Source organism: Lonchura striata, chromosome Z, assembly GCF_046129695.1.
Source record: "Lonchura striata isolate bLonStr1 chromosome Z, bLonStr1.mat, whole genome shotgun sequence".
Taxonomy (NCBI): Eukaryota; Metazoa; Chordata; class Aves; order Passeriformes; family Estrildidae; genus Lonchura; species Lonchura striata.
The window spans coordinates 13556226-13572448 of record NC_134642.1 but is presented as its reverse complement, the minus strand read 5'-3'; the positions used below and the strand labels follow the sequence as shown (position 1 = coordinate 13572448).

Sequence of the window (16223 nt, the reverse complement as noted above, 5' to 3'; positions counted from 1 at the left end):
GTTCATCATGTTAAGATGATGCATCATGTAATGTTAATCATTTGCTGACACTCTTGCACTTTCCTCCAACACTGTAACAGAAACTGTACTAACACTGCAAGAGACTATAGTCATACACATTTGTGATTTGCAGCATATTTAGTTCCTGGATATTTTTATTTCCCTGGATTCATGAGAATTAATTATAAAAGCATGACTAATACAGATTTTAAAGAGTTTGAATCACAAACACCATTCTAAGAAGGATGTTTAAAAAAATGAAGCAGTCTGAATTTGCTGCCCCTAGAGCTCCATAATGGTTTGACATCTTGTTCTGACTGTAAGTACAAACACATTCAAACACAGTATTAAAATTGAAGGGTATGAACTTATAAAATTAAATAGTGACAATGCTTTTCAGGTACAGGTCTTAACAACAATTTACTTAAGCCTGTTAAAATCTTATTGTTCATGCCAAGTACGTGCTTATTTTAGGCAAAAGGGCATGCCTGAAATCTGCTTAAAGATTAAAAGATTGCACTTCTACTGGGTTGTTCATTTTTAATTATCAGGACAGCTAAGGGTGATAAAATGAGCTTACTTTTTCGTACTTTTATTTGTTTATATTTTGATAACTCTAATGAGACTAGACTAATAAAACCCCCTTATAATCAGCAAAAATCTATAAGCTCAATTTACAAACAGAACTGGTTTTTAAGTGCAAAAAAATTAATTTTGTTCAGACAGAAGAGGCATTGTATATTACAAAATTGCTTTAGAACCTGATATAGTAATGTTGGGTATATAACAATAATAGATCTAAAGAACAGTGGCATTACAGACTAGAACATGAAAAGAAATGGTTCAAATTGCTCAGAAAATTGTATTCAGACCACTGTCATAACTAGTTGATATAAGCAGCTAACATCTGTGAAACAGCTTACCTTTTTTTTATAAGGTAATATAAAACAACACTAAACATAAGTAAAACATCCCCATATGTTTCGTGCTATTGTTTTTCCAAAGATTTCCTGCCTGTATCTATCTGAATTTGTTTTAGCTGGATCTGTGTATTCTTTGGAGAGCTCTGGTATCTCTGAATATACTGAGGCTGTTGATGACTAGGCGTCTGCTTTCTCTATGGGTTTTTTTCTGTTATTCGGAGTTAAGTTTGATTTTACATCAGCATTGACAACCAAGAAAATCATATTTATGTGCAGACTCTGATCATTACCAGTCACCACCATAACTTTGGAAGTACTTTCTGTGCATAAATAGGCTGACATTACAACCATTCTGACTCTTTCCCTTTCCTTCTTCCCTTGAGTTCTTCAGAATAGCTGCAATCTCTTGTTATCCTACCATATAAACTTGGTTTTCCAGTCCAGCTGTGTTGTCTTTAACCTCTTTCCACCTGCTTGCAATACAGCCTATTTTAACAAGGTCCTTTCCTCTTCGAGAATCTCCTGCCTGCATGCTTTGCGCAGCTCTTCAGAAGGACCTTGACAGGCTGGAGATTTGGGCAGAGTTGCAAAGGCAAATGCAGGGTGCTGCACCTCAGGAAGAATAACCAATACAGGATGGACACAGACCTGCTGGTCTAAAATGACCCTGTTTGAGCTTTGAGATTGGACCAGGTGACTCACTGTGACCCCTTCAACCTTACCCATTCTGTGATTTTGTAAACTCTACAAGATCCATCAGTCTGGGGCTCCTTCCCTCTCACTAGCTGCATCCCATCCTGGGTGATATTCCTCCAGATATTTTGGTCTTTATATGTCCCTGGAGCACAAATATTTCCATGCCAGATGTTTGCTTGTTTTCTCTTAGGCTTTGGAAATTCATCCCAGTAGGATGGCTGTTCTTTGCATCCTTCAGTGTATCTCATGCTTCTCCTTCAGACTGGTCCCTCTGAAGGACGTGCTTAGAATGGGCAGGTTTTAACTTGCTTGTTTCTCCTCTGAGGAAAGTCTTTTCAAGGAGCTGCTGCAAATGTTTCTCTGTCAGATATTTCCAAACACAACACTTCCCCAAATTTCCTCATCTACTGCTCTCTAGCAGCCCTCAGGGGTCCTGGCTGCTGGAGGACCTGTCATTTTTTAAATTGTTATGTCCAGGATGTGCATGTTTAGGTTTTCTTAACACTAAGTATTTTGTATAAGTACTGCAGGTTCAAGAAAATATATATAAAACAAATAAATAAGGACTTTGAACGTGTAAGAGACATATATAGGTCTCATCTACTTGTTTTTTCCCATAGAATTTTTTTTTTTTAATAGTTTCTACTCTGCTGTAGAAGTGACCTGTCTCTTTTTCTTTAGATACTGCCAATACTTAGTATCATTCACTATTTGGATGGATGCCATGCTTTACACAAAGAGGAATTGTGCTTACTTTAGACAAACCAGTAATTTCTTTACTAAATATCAGACATTTCAAAGAGATTAAAATACTGCCAGGGGGTGCAAGAGACATGTTGCCAAACTAATAATACATAATACAATATGATCATCCAGTTAAAAAAAAGTAATTTGTGTTTTGTCCCATATTCAGAAAAGAAACATGATACACAAAGCTGACACTAGAACACTATCAACTCTTCTGAATTTTCTTTTATAACATATTAGGGAACTAACATATAACATATAAGGGAACACGTAACATATAAGGGAACATGTAACATATAAGGGAACTGACTTTGGTCTGCAACAATGGAAAATAAATATTTAACATAATGGAAAAAAACTATTTGAAGGTGTGTTAATTAGTATATTACATGTCTTAATTCTATTCTGTAGACATTCTTTTAAATAATTTAATAATTCAACAGGAAAGGCACCATTATTTCAAAATTACACATTCTGAATCTTGTTGAGATTGTGGAGTTGATTTGTGGATTAATTAGGACTATATTTCTTAGAGCAAACCACAGTATTTTAGAAACATACAAAAAGGATCTAGGCATAGCCGTCATTCTTTTGATGAAGGGTCCTCAAATATACCAGGACTGGTATTATTCTGAAGCACAGTATCCTGGACAGGGCATGGACAGTGCTGAAAGCCCCAGATCATGGTCACCTCTCCTAGACTGAAACTTTTATCTCTCCCCTAGATAAAGCTTGGAAGCATGACACCAGAAGACTTAACTGATGTCACTATTGAAATACAGATTTGCCAAACAGCAGAGGAGGTGAACTCTGACACTGGGCTGTGGCCAGGTCAATCAGTGGCCTGAGACAGAGGATCTCTCATGATTTGATATAATCTTTTCTAGTTTTCAAAATCAAAAATCTCTTCCACTAAGAGCATAGAGACATTATATCCTTGCTCTCAGCTGGGGTCAAGTGTTCTTACTTCGAGTTGATTCTCTTGGCTCCTCTTTAGTAGCTCCAGTAAGAAGCTTTTCAAACTTCCTAGGATTTCAGTCTACATCTGAGCATGAGACTTCTTCCTTTCTTTCACAGGTGCTTCAGTAGAATAAGTGGAGCCTTTTTAAGTCACTTAGATCTCTAGCATTTCTCTTAATTCCTGTTGTTTAGACTTGGGCTTTTAATTGCAGTGCAAACAAGAAATATTTTGTTCTTAAAATTAGAACAACTATCTTCTTGATTTTTTAACATTTTATCCCAGCAAATACAGTGTAAGTTACACATAGACCTTCTCTCTTTAATTTCTAAGAGAGCTGAGAAATGTTAGAGATTATACAGATTATTATACAGATATCTGTTAGGAAACTTTTGGTAGGGCAGGCTTATTCCTGCATCAATGAATCATACAGTCATGTCAAAACACAATTTAAATTGTGGCAGTTTGCATAAGACATCTATGCAAGAGTCTTCAGACTACTAAAATCTCATCACTGTAATGCAAGACTCCACCTGAATTACCAGTGTCATAGTTTCTGTTGGCAATTTATTTCCTTTCTCTTCTGTCCAAAGTTTATCAGATATCTCTTTCACCCAACACATTTTTAGATACTCTTATCTTCCTTACCTCTAAGAGATGAACATTTGTTAATATTGGAAGTCTCATTAGCCTTTGAAAAAGAACTATTTCAATGTGTGTACCATCTGTAAGAAACTCAATTTTAATTCAGTACCCTATGATGATCATCCTTTAATTCTGATTAATAATCATCACACAGATGATGAGGCAGTTCTCCTTCGGGAGCTACTTGACATGTCTACTCTCCTAATGTAGCCATTTAAGTCTTACTGAATTTCCATTTGCAAGTTTCATGTTCAACTCTAGAGGTGGAAACACATCTGTTCGGTCATTCATTTTACATTTTGATCTCTGAGGCAGAAGAATGAATTGCCTCAATGAAATACTGTAGCAGCTGAGCTTTAATTTCTCATTTTAAATAAGAGCACAGAATATGAGCACAGAATTCTTATTGGCATAAATTTTGTTTAAGCTATTGGGGTTGTACTGATTTACTAATACTGAGGATGTGTCTCTTTCACTTGTATTTTAACTTTCTTCTCTTTTCTCTTCTAGGGCAACAGGCTTTGGCTTTCTGAATGCACTATGCAAAGCTGCAGCTGTACTTGGAAACCTAATATTTGGTTCCCTTGTTGGTATCACCAAAGCAATCCCTATTCTCCTTGCTTCTACTGTTCTAGTATGCGGAGGTCTGGTGGGACTTCGGCTTCCTGATACAAGAACACAGGTGTTGATGTAACTGGAAAAAACATTCATTATTTATTTCCTTCTTTGTACAAATGCCATTCTCCTGACTGATGGTGCAAAGGCTTCAGATTCTCAACACACAGTAGAGTGCTCAAATGCCAGAAATCAAACTCAAAAGATACTTTGGAGTAGCAGAGATTTAGCATGTATGAAAGTTTTACATTCTTAAATTTAAAATTAATTTAAATTTAAATTTAAATTTAACTTTTGTTTGCTTGCATACTTTGTTGTTCAAACCCATTTCACTTTGAAGTGCAAAGCTACCTCTTAAAATAGTTTTGGTGACATATCCAGGAAGGTAAAAACCATACTGATAATTAGATATTTAAAATGCAAGCAGTCAGATTATTTCAAAAGCACATGCTAAATTTGGCCATGGCATTATGAGCTTTAGTAACAGTACAGACATACAAGTCAATTACTTAGCAGTATTGGTGTGGGGAATGTTAATGTTTCAATGCATGCAACATTTATCAGGAAACTCAACTGATTGCATCAGTACTGGGAACAGTGACCTTCTGCAGCTGTGCTTAGGTGATAAAAACTTGCATGCAATAACTTGTAGGCAGTGATTCTTCCTTGGGAAACATTTTTAGGCAGATTCAATCTAAGCAAAGATTACCAACTACGCCCCATACTGACTGAGGAGAAGGCAACAACTACTGCAGGGAATATAAAAGTCCATATAGGTATGCAGCAGAGAGAATAACAAAATTAACATTTTCGCTTTTTTACTGCTGATGCTACTTTTGTTTTATTCTTACTTGTGGCATCTGGATTTTTTTTTTTCCATTTAAAACAGTGAATTTGTCTTATTCCAGGAATGAATGAATGCAAATAGTTCTGCTGTTGTTAGTAACAATAAAGGAAGAATCAGGCCATTGAACTATATGATAATGATGATACTTTCAGATGTTTATTTGGAATTTATATATGTAAAGACCTTAATTTTTTTCATAGTTTCTACACTTCTTAATACAACCATTTTCTCAGCTAATAGCTCCAGAAATGTCTGACCATGTAATATTTTCAAATATCTTTTCGAAAAGCCACTAAGAAATAAGCCATGGCAAGGCTGCAGGGAATAATAATGCTTTTATTAGACCAAGTGCATAGATGGAAAGCAAATGGTAGTAAATACATTCCTTCTATGCTGTGGACTGTTCTGATTACTGGAAAATTCCCCATCAGTCCTAATGCTATGCAAAAGTTTATGGGATCTCTTTAAAATATCAGCATTACAAATTTAATACAGATACATTTATAAAATCATCAAAGAAAGGAGGCAGATCCTCTGATGACAAAAACTGGCATTGCTTTCATTGGAGCTAAGAAAACTTGTATCAGGTGATTAACTATCTGCAGTTTCAAGTGTGAAGTAACAAATTTGCTATAAAATATATGAAAATTTTTATTCAGTATTTTTTTTAATTATGTCTGACAGCATTTATTAGGTAGATGAAGCATTGCAAAGCAACTAAGCTTTCAAATAAGGTCATCATATAGTAAGCTAGACCTTTTTTCATTGATTTTTCTCTTGCTCTTAGATGTGAGCTCGGATTTAGGTAGTAATATGTGGCACTGAAGTCTTTATCAGTTATCATCTTTGTCATGTTAAAAGAATCAGTAAAAGTCTATGTAAGAAGATCATTCAACATATTTATAGTTCGCTGTTAAATCTACTGATTCTAGAAGTGATATTTTCAGCTACTAACAAATGCCTCTGCTACACATTGTAGCACAAAAAATGTTAGCCCAAGATGCTGTTTTCTCCTATGAAATGAGAAAATTGGCAGAATTTAAAAAGCGTGAGTATGGAAAACAGGGGGGCATTATTTTGATGTTGGCAATTTAAAAAAAATTTAGCAAGTGTGTTTATTTTGGAGTGTTAAGATGAAGATATTTGAGATGAAATACTTTATGTTTAAATCTGACTTAGACATGTCTCTTAAATTTCTAAACTATGCTAATAAATGAGCATTAACTATTTTTCACTAAGGCCTAGAAAAAATTCTGGCCTTAGTTTTGTATCTGTGGCCTTTTTTCCACTAATCATAGCCTTAATATTATTTTAAGGCTGTTTTCTATAATTAATACTATATTTGAGCCCTTTTTCTTCATGCAATTCATTAGTAGCACATGTTTAACTCCTTGCACATACTGCACATTTATTTTGAAATCTGAAGCCTCTGTACGTATTTAGAATAAACACCAACAACAATGGTATAATATTGCTTTGTGTTGCTGTGCACTGTCCTCTTGCAGTAGTATATTCTGTCCATCTCTGCATGTAATTCCCATAACAGATGCAATACTTCACACCTTCTGACCAGCTTGAAGGAAATGGGTCACAGAAAAATAATATTCAGCTTTTGAGGTCTATGATTCAAGTTTAACACTCTAAAATCTCATGACATGTAAATTTATGTTGATTTCTGTGTTGGTCTTATAATAAATCCTGACTATATCATAGGTCTGGGTTAAAATCTGGATGAAAATAAATGTAGCAATAGGAATTAGCAGAGATTTTTAAAAACAGACACAGCATAGTCCAGAATTATAAAGTTCTAATGTAAAAAAAATAAAAAAAAATAATAGTGGGTAGGAATTGAGAGAATAAGTAAATGAGAGAGATGAACAAAGAAAAGAAGCAAGAACAATTCCATTCCAACACATGAAACAAAACAAAACTTAAAGGTAAAATTTTCCCAGATGGTAAGCTACCTGGTTCAACAGATTTGAGCTAGTGTGCAAGCCAACACCAAAGTTGTTTGAATAGTCAATAGTTTTTGCTTGAGCACAGTAAAGATTTATCTCATAAAAACAAAAAAGTGAATGCAATTTCACACTATAAATAACTTTGTGAGATACATGAAATCCACAGACTGGAACAGAAATCTATGGCAATCTGGCCACAAATGTTATTCACATTATAAGCAAAAGAAATTTGACTAGTCTTCAGCAATTCCATCTTTTCTTGCAGCCTCCAAAGCAATCACAGATAATAAATATTGAACAGAAGGATCTGCACTGTCTTTCTATGTCTACTTGCTTACATGTCACACAAAGAATTACTTAGTGGGATGGCTAGATTCCTAACACACCAGACAGAAGCAAACTTGATAGCATTTTTGTATTACAATTGCAAACCCTATGTAATCAAAACTGATTATTTGTTTATTTTGGTCACAGACCTGACTGACTGCTAACTAGAAATCCCTGTCAATCAAAAGTGAAGTAGGATATAACATCTAGGAATTTTCTGTGCAGCTGAAAAGCTTATCCCAACAGCAGCAATGACAAAAAAGCACAATGGCCCTTGAAAATACAAAAGACTCACAGCATTTAGAATGCTGTTAACCATAACAGTAAAATATTTTGAAATTTGGAAACTGTCTACAAAAGAGACCACATGCTTTCATTTTTGGCAAGGAAATTTTCTTTGAATTAGCTTTACTCATTACAGGTTGTCCAATAGTAGAACTTGACTTAACAGACTCTAATTTCTTGAAAGCATCTTATTCATCATGTTAGTACACTTTAACCAGCTTGGTTATATCCATGCTAGGACAGTGCTGCTTGGAAGCATGCGCTACAACATTTGGGGGAACTAGGAATAGGTGTTCACAGTGGAGCACTTAACAGGATTGGTGGTGAATGACCTACTGGGAAACCTTCTTCCTCTCAGCTTGATTTTAACCACTTCCCTTACAGAGTTGTGTACTACAAAAGCTAGGCACTGATGAAAAAGAATTAGCCCCCCTTTCTGATGGCTCTAGTAGTCTATTCCTCCTTTATCATCTTAAGAATATGGGTCAAAGTTAAGACTACTAACTCAAGCTCTGCTTGCTCTCTCTTCCTGCCATTCCATTCATTCCATCCCAAATTACTTTTCTTGCTAGGGGACCAGCCATAAAGAAAATAAAAACTCTCTCACCTGCTTCTGACTTCCCAATAACATTCAGGAAGAAGTTTTGTTACATATCTTTTGCATTTTGGTTATAACTTTTTAAAACAATATGTAAAGCAGCCTTAGAAGTCCTTCTGCATGTGAATCTCACCTTTTGAGACAGCCAGACTCCACACTTCCCTGCCTATTGAGAAGGCTGACCTAATACAAGGAGAGGTGTCCTCTCAGAATAGCCCCTGTTGACCTCCTGATTTGAGGGAATCTTCTTGCCTGTGCACCTAGCTCAGCTCCATTCAAAGGAAATTATATTCTGTATTCTTTTTTTCTTTTTTTCTACCACTTTGGAGCCTTATCTTTGCATAACTGCTCTTGAGGCACAAGAGCAGATACCAATTCTCAGCAAAGTAATATAGTCCTCAGTCCCTCATATGGACAGCCTCTGAGTGCTAGGCTTTAGCTCTCTTCCCCATTCCGAGTTTTAAATTAATCTTCAATAGTCAGAGAAAGATGTTTACATCCCGTCTCACCTCCTTACCTAAACAAGATGATATCATGTTAATACAACCTATAAGCCATGTTTCCTGCTTAATAACCTGGAAATGCAATTGAAATTTCAATCGCAAAGTTGAAAAATGAATCTTTGCACTCAGGGGGTCAAAGACACAAAAAGTAAAACTAGAAATGCTCCACTTCCTCTGGTGTTTTGAAAGAAAACACACATTCAGTAATCATATTCCATAAGAAAACACATCTGAGAGGCAAACTGACTGTAAAATATTAGGTATTTGCCTGCATTAGTACTTTCAAATGCTGCTATTTGAGAAAACACAGCATGAAAATAGAGACTTTTGCTTGCACTTTCAAGGTAAGACACAGTTCAGTGATGTAGAATTAGAGGAGACACGTTAGCCAGAAAATCTGGAACTCAGTTCAAAACAGGAATTAAATGGAAAGCATCAACTTAAAATGTTACTTGCAGATCTCACCTTCCATTTAACCTCACATAGTCTACAACCAATCCATGTGCTGCTATCAGCTTAATTTGCTTTCTTCTAATAACTTCAACAAGTGCTACAAAATATATTTAGATTCATTATCATAAGATTTTTTTTTTTTTTTTTTTTGGTAGAGGCAAATTTCCTATTTCTTCCTGTACAGGAAGAACCCTTCAACATTTAGTCCCACTCTACCTCTATAAGATTGTTATATAGAAAAACTGAAAAAGATAAATTGGGCCTGAGTTATTTACTTTTCTTATTAAACATTTTGTTGAACTATGTACAAAGATGCTGGCCTATAATATGGAGTTCTGGGACTTTGAACACAAACTGTGGAACTCAAACAAAGCAGTAATTTTCAGCAGTCTCCTCCCACAACATACACATGAGTTACATTTAATAGGACCAAAACACTTAGGGAAAAGTACAGTGCTTTCTAGGGAAAACCATCTATTCTCTTTGACAAAGGTCTAGAACATATTGGTCCCTTCAGACCAGTACGAAGTCTGATAACCAAAGATTGGAGATTGCTTAACAACAGGACCATTTGGGTGAGGATGACCTGACATTAAAGTATTGTTCTTTCCACCCAGGTTCTCATAAATATCCATTTTAATGACACATAACCAAGATGATTTGTAGAGACCTTCCCCTGCTCTGGTCAACACATTTGAGTTGTAGCCAGACATACCAGCCCACAAATGAAAGTGAGAGAGAAAAAGAGCTGGCAGGCACTTTCAGCACTCTCTCCACAGCTAGCCACCAAAGTTCATTTCTCTTGGATCCTAAGGGTCTGGTTTTTGCTTAGCTTTCTATTTTCTAATTTTGGGCACCTCCCACTTGCCATTCAGTTTTCACAAGTAGTCACCACCAAGCAAGCTGAAGCTGCTTTAATGCTAAAGGATATCACTCACAGCTCATTGCAAGTAGAGTTCTCTGCAAGAGTCCAGTGTCATATGTGTTGTTCTAGCTTCATTTGTTGTCAGGCGCTAGAGTTGTTGGCGAACACTTCTCCTGTACAATTCTGCATGTATTCTTATGTATAAGGTCTTCTGTCCTCTTAATGTCTGCTTTGTGTGACTATATGTATGCCCATCCCCCACCGGCTATGTGATAAAAATATTTTGTGAATCTTACATGGCTCTGTCTTACCCAGTTAAAAAAGAAGAGGGTTGGGAAAAATAATGAAAAAGAATCAAATTAAATGTAAACAATGAAGAGTTCAAGAAATAGGTTTCAATTATTTTTATTTTTTCAGATGTTTTCTTCAGATCCTAGCCTGAAGCTATATAATATTGTAAATTGTAAATAAATAGTACACAGTTAGAAGTGAACACAGAATGCAGACATATGTGGGTGAGTATACACACATATGGACACAGTCACCTTTACAACAGAGATGAATCTTAAACTTTCAAACAATGTCCTCATCTCTTTCTCTGTGACAGTGTTACTTTCTTCATTGTGCATTATATTTTGAACACAAATGACATCCTGCTCCATTCCTTGTGCAGAAACCTTTACTTATTCATGTGCAAAATTGTTGGGATGCCAAGAGTCATCTCAGCTGGCCATTAGCTTCCAGCCATTGGAAGGGGATTCCTAAAATGGTCTGAAAAATGAGCTTTGGCTTAGCTGTTGCCTTCCCCTGTCTGCCCAACCCACCCTCCTGCCCCATCACACTGTGCCAAACAGCAAAACAGCACATCATGCAGAGGCACTGGTGTTCCAGTGACTAGGAGACACAGCACTCTCAGATACATAAACTCCTAAAAGCTATGAATTTTTGTCTTATTCAACCAAAAGGCCTTCAAAATGGTCCATGGGGATATCAACACATTTCTGTGTAATGTATGAGAAAATATCTGTGATTTTCTGTATTGTATGTTTTTCATTGTTTCTGCATATATGGCTGCCGTTGTTCTAGTGATGTGGTTAAAAAATTATCTGCTAATGTTCTTATCAGCAATTTTTGACCAGCCTGAAACAGAGCCATTGCCAGGGTGTTTTTCAATTAATGATTAACACCCATGAAGATCTTCTACAGTAATTAGTGCCATATAAGGTCATGGATACTATAAATTAAGCCAATCCAGGGTGAAACATACCCACAGATCACAGTGGAAAGAGCTCTTCCAAAAGCTCTGGCATCTGCTACATTTCTTCTTTGCTCTTTTGAGGAAGTTCACTCTCTGCAGTATCCTTTCTCTGGTAGGGGACATGCACTCATGCTACAGAAGTGGGAAAGCAGAAGAAAGGGCATATTCCTTTCACAGGAAAGAACGTATGTTTGCTGTAGGAAAGCCAGCTCTATAATAAGATTAAAACAAACAAACCAACCAACCCAAGCAGCTTGCTATTCTTTTTTATTCCCATGTCTCCTTTGAATTGATAAACGAAATACCAATGCTTACGAAACCTTTGGGAGGAAGTTAAGAAAGAGTGACAAGGCTTACACGAAACTTCTTTGGCAAGGTGGAGACCTTTCCAAAGCAGTGAACATATGCAGTGAATGAAACCATAGCATATAGTTTCTAATTGTGATCACAAACAGGCAGTTTTAAGTAGAAAATTGTCATTCAAATCTACAGCAGCAAAAGATAGTACTACCTTATATATGGAAATCTGTAAACATAGATTAAAATCAATGGCTTGGAAGAAAAAGGGGAATATTTGAAGAGCTACTTAAAAACACAACCTCCCATCGTCTCTTTTGGACAAACCTTTTAGTGCTTTCCTGTTCCTTCCTGCTACCAGTTGTCCTAATATTCCTAGTTTTCCTAATATTAGTCCTGTAATGCCTCACAAATGAAATGAAAGGCTAAATTAAAATTTGCAACACAAATTGAGAGCAGGAATGAAGATAGCACTGTAGGTAAGCTAGCTCATTTATAAGAATTTTTAAAATGCCCCAAGCTGCTGGTGGCCGCCTGCATTTATTGTCCTCCAAGTAGTTTAGGTTCCTACAAAGTGTTACATGTCAGAAGCTTTGTATGTGTAATCTGATCCCTGTTTAAATCAGTGAAGCAATTTTTTAGGGTCAGGAGCTTTGTCTTTCAAAAATATGAAGTATGTGACTGTGTATACTGCCATGGTGGAATTGCTACTTTTTTAGGAAGAATAATTTTAGCCTGGTTTTTCCTATGAATGTACTGCTTCACAAATATTAAAAGGATTTCAGTACCAATGTTACAAGCTAAGTGAATCAACTGGCAACTTCTTTTAATCATTCTCTACAAAATATTGTATTAAATACTCAAGTTATACTTTAAAAAAATTGCTATATTATCTTCAGCTGCACAACAGTGAGACAATTAAATTGTATTTCATGTTTGGCCTCAAATATATGTAGGAATATACTGTATCAAATTAGATATTTTTTTTAAGTGGGCAGTTTCCATTGCAGTGTAATGACATATGTGCAGAAGCCAGGTATCAAGGATGCGGTATAGAAAGTAGAGCTCTTGGTCTTCTCTGCAACTTATTGGTATTGTAAGGCCACTGATTTTCTTAAAAACTTGTTCATTTTTTACTTTCACTGCAATTTATTCGCATTGTCAGCTTACTGATATTAAAAACCTGTTAGAATATTCTAATGCTAAGGAACAGAAGGAAAACATGTATTCTTTCCTAGTTTTTGCAGTTGTTTTCTGTTCCCAGTTTCTGCTTCTAAACTACCACTCAAATTTCCAACTGCTCTGAGCCAACTGGCCGTACCATTTTTCAGTCTCCAGTGTACAAACACACAGGTATGTCAGTGGCCATGTGTCATCAAGAAAATCATAACCATTTCTGACAATCTCCATTTCTCAACGCAAGGTAACATATACATATTGTATATACGGGTAACAAGCTACTTTAAAATTGAATTGCCATTTGAACATGGGAATTTGACTTCAGATCTGCTAATCTGCATCAAGATCTTGGCAATGGTCCTGACCTCTCTGTTTCTTTCTTTCTTTATTTCCTTTACTGCTGTGTGTGCCTGGAAAGCAGGTTATAGTCATCACTACTGTACATATGTATTTGCATGTGTGTACCTTGATAAATTCTCTCTTTTGGAGTTCTGAATTTTTCATTTCAAGTCCAGCTGGTACAATTGTGAACTCATCTTTCCAGTATCCTCATCTGTGTCTGATTGCCAGCTTCCAAAATGTTTGACCAAGTGTTTTGATTAAGTCTTCTGAGGAAAGCTGTCTGTATATTTGTGGAAGGGCATGCTCTATGTAGGATGACTGTGTACAGTATAAATCTATAAAATGTGGAAGTGTTTATAAATTTATCTGCAAAATATTTATCATCTGTGTAACAAATGCAAAGTTATTTAGTGTACATCAAATTAATAAATGGGGATGATTTTTTGCTCTGCTATATTAAAATAAAGATATGTTCTCTGCAATGAATATATATCAGGTGTGATGATAGCCATAATATTGTTGTTCTTTATCCACAAGATACTACACTACCCACTATAGAAAAAAACAGTTATTTTCCTTTACCTTAATTGTTCTTTTATGATGGTTCTCTATGTAGCTCATCTTTAGTGCCTGTAGTAGAAGTTGAACATATAGTAAATATGGAGCAAGTTAATAAAGTTAAATGAATTTAAGTGAATTTGAAAGAAGATAAAGTAGAAGTTACTATGATTGTAAGAGGCAAAGTTCTTCAGTTAACCATCTAGGATTTGTATTTTTATGGTATGTAACTACACAAAATAGACACCTGGCCCTTCAGTATATAACTGCATTGCAGAGGTATGTTATCAACAAAAGGGTCTAGTCTAACTCAATGTGAAAAACAAAGTATAATGATCAATGAATCTGAAAGGCCAGTGGAAATCTATATAGTAAACTGTGGTTCCATAAGAACTTGGTATTCACAGGAAAAAACCCCATCACCACCAATAAGGCCAAACAAACATACTAACAAAAAAAACCCCTAAACCAGCACGCACACATACACACACACACACACACACACACACAAAAAAAAAAAAAAAAAAAAAAAAAAAAAAAAAAAAAAAAAAAAACCGGAAACCACCAAAACTAAAGCAGAACTGCAACAATATTAAATTCATTGCATTTGTGCTTTTTGGACATTCAAAAAGTATCAACAGATAAAATGTGGTAGCTTTCAAATAACAAAAAATGCTGAGTTGTTTATATTCTAACATTTCCATGGCTAAATCAGAAACACATTTCCAAATATAGGTTATTTTAAACATATGATGGACTAAACAAAACACATGAGTCTCTTCAGCTGTGTCACCAAGAGGGAAAACTTAAGCTACATGTGAATTGAAACATTTTTCATCTCATGCCACAGTACTGTCTGCAAAACCCAATTACAAAGGGGATGCATGATTTTGTGACTGTCCTTTAGTAACTAGATTGTTTTGTGGTAGAGTATGAAAAATAACAGTCTGTATTTATTAAGTACAACAAACAGAAGTATTATTTCGTATTTTAATACTCCTTAGATGTACATCCTCATCTACCTGCATTTGAAGGGTATACTTCATTCTCTAGTGGAGATCTGCCTTCCAGTTTCACTCTTCAGGGTGGAAACACTTCTTATTTTCTGCAGTTTTCCACAGACATTCTTCACAGCTACCTCTCAGAAATATCACATGCTCTCTAGAAAACCTTCAGTAGCAGGGAATCTTCTGTTGGAAGACATCAGCCTGCAGAGAAGGATACCTCACTTGCAGGACAGCATTTCTTTAAATTAATTTTGGATGCATATATGTGTATATATATATAAGTGTGTGTGTGTGTGTGTGTGTGTGTGTGTGTGTGTGTGTTTGTGTGTGTTTGTGTGTGTGTGTATAGTCCTGGCTAACAAAGCTATGCTATCAAAATGGTGATACTTCAGAACACTCTGGTTGTGTGTGTCCATTTAGATATTTTTTTGAGATGAGTGCGAGACCAAGGATGCAAATGGTAAGTGGGGGAGGCATTTTGTGGTATACAGCACAGTATATCCCTGAGCACAAATGTTAAAACAGATCACATGAATCCTCCATATGTCTTGCTTTTTACTAGGATGCCAGCTAGGCTGTGATTTGAATTTAACCCATAGCAATTGTAAAACCTTACAATATATTATGTGAGATCAGTATCTAACACAAACCGCTCCGCAACCTATTTACTCATCTCTGGAACTTTTTAAGAGCACTTTACCCTGGCAGCAGAGATAAGAAATATTGGCTGAAAGTTCTTCAGAGACTTTCTTAAAAATATTAAGCTGAACAGAAATTCATACCATTCTGTATATTTTCTGGTGTCACCATACGTAAACTTTCACAGTATACAAGTTCATGCACTCTTTCGGCAGTTGCATTTCACAGCATGTTGCTTTGTGACTCTCACAGTGAACCTAACTGATCTGATTAGGACTTCAGTGGTGATTTTAGTACACACAACTATAGCAGACTGAAGTTGTAAGCACTAAATAGCCTGGGAAGACAAAAATGCCTGACTGAACTACATATGGAAATGCCCACACTATTCAATCCAGGCAATGTTTCCAGCTGTGAAAATACTAGTGCCAACCCTACCAGTTCTTGAGTAAATTCTACTATCCTTCAGAACAGACAGACTGTCCCACTTCTAGTCGCAGAATGACAAATTGTCAAAGTATTT

At 35.9% G+C, this 16223-nt stretch overlaps 1 protein-coding gene across 1 annotated transcript in view; it reads left to right on the top strand.

Annotated features, from left to right (window-relative positions):
- Positions 1-13986, top strand: part of SV2C (synaptic vesicle glycoprotein 2C) — a 109824-nt gene extending 95838 nt beyond the window's left edge. The window contains exon 13 of the mRNA XM_021531833.2: positions 4480-13986. Within this exon, the coding sequence (XP_021387508.1) occupies positions 4480-4663 (184 nt within the window). The 3' untranslated portion in view covers positions 4664-13986. The remainder of the gene's footprint in view (positions 1-4479) is intronic.
- Positions 13987-16223: the final 2237 nt, after the last annotated feature.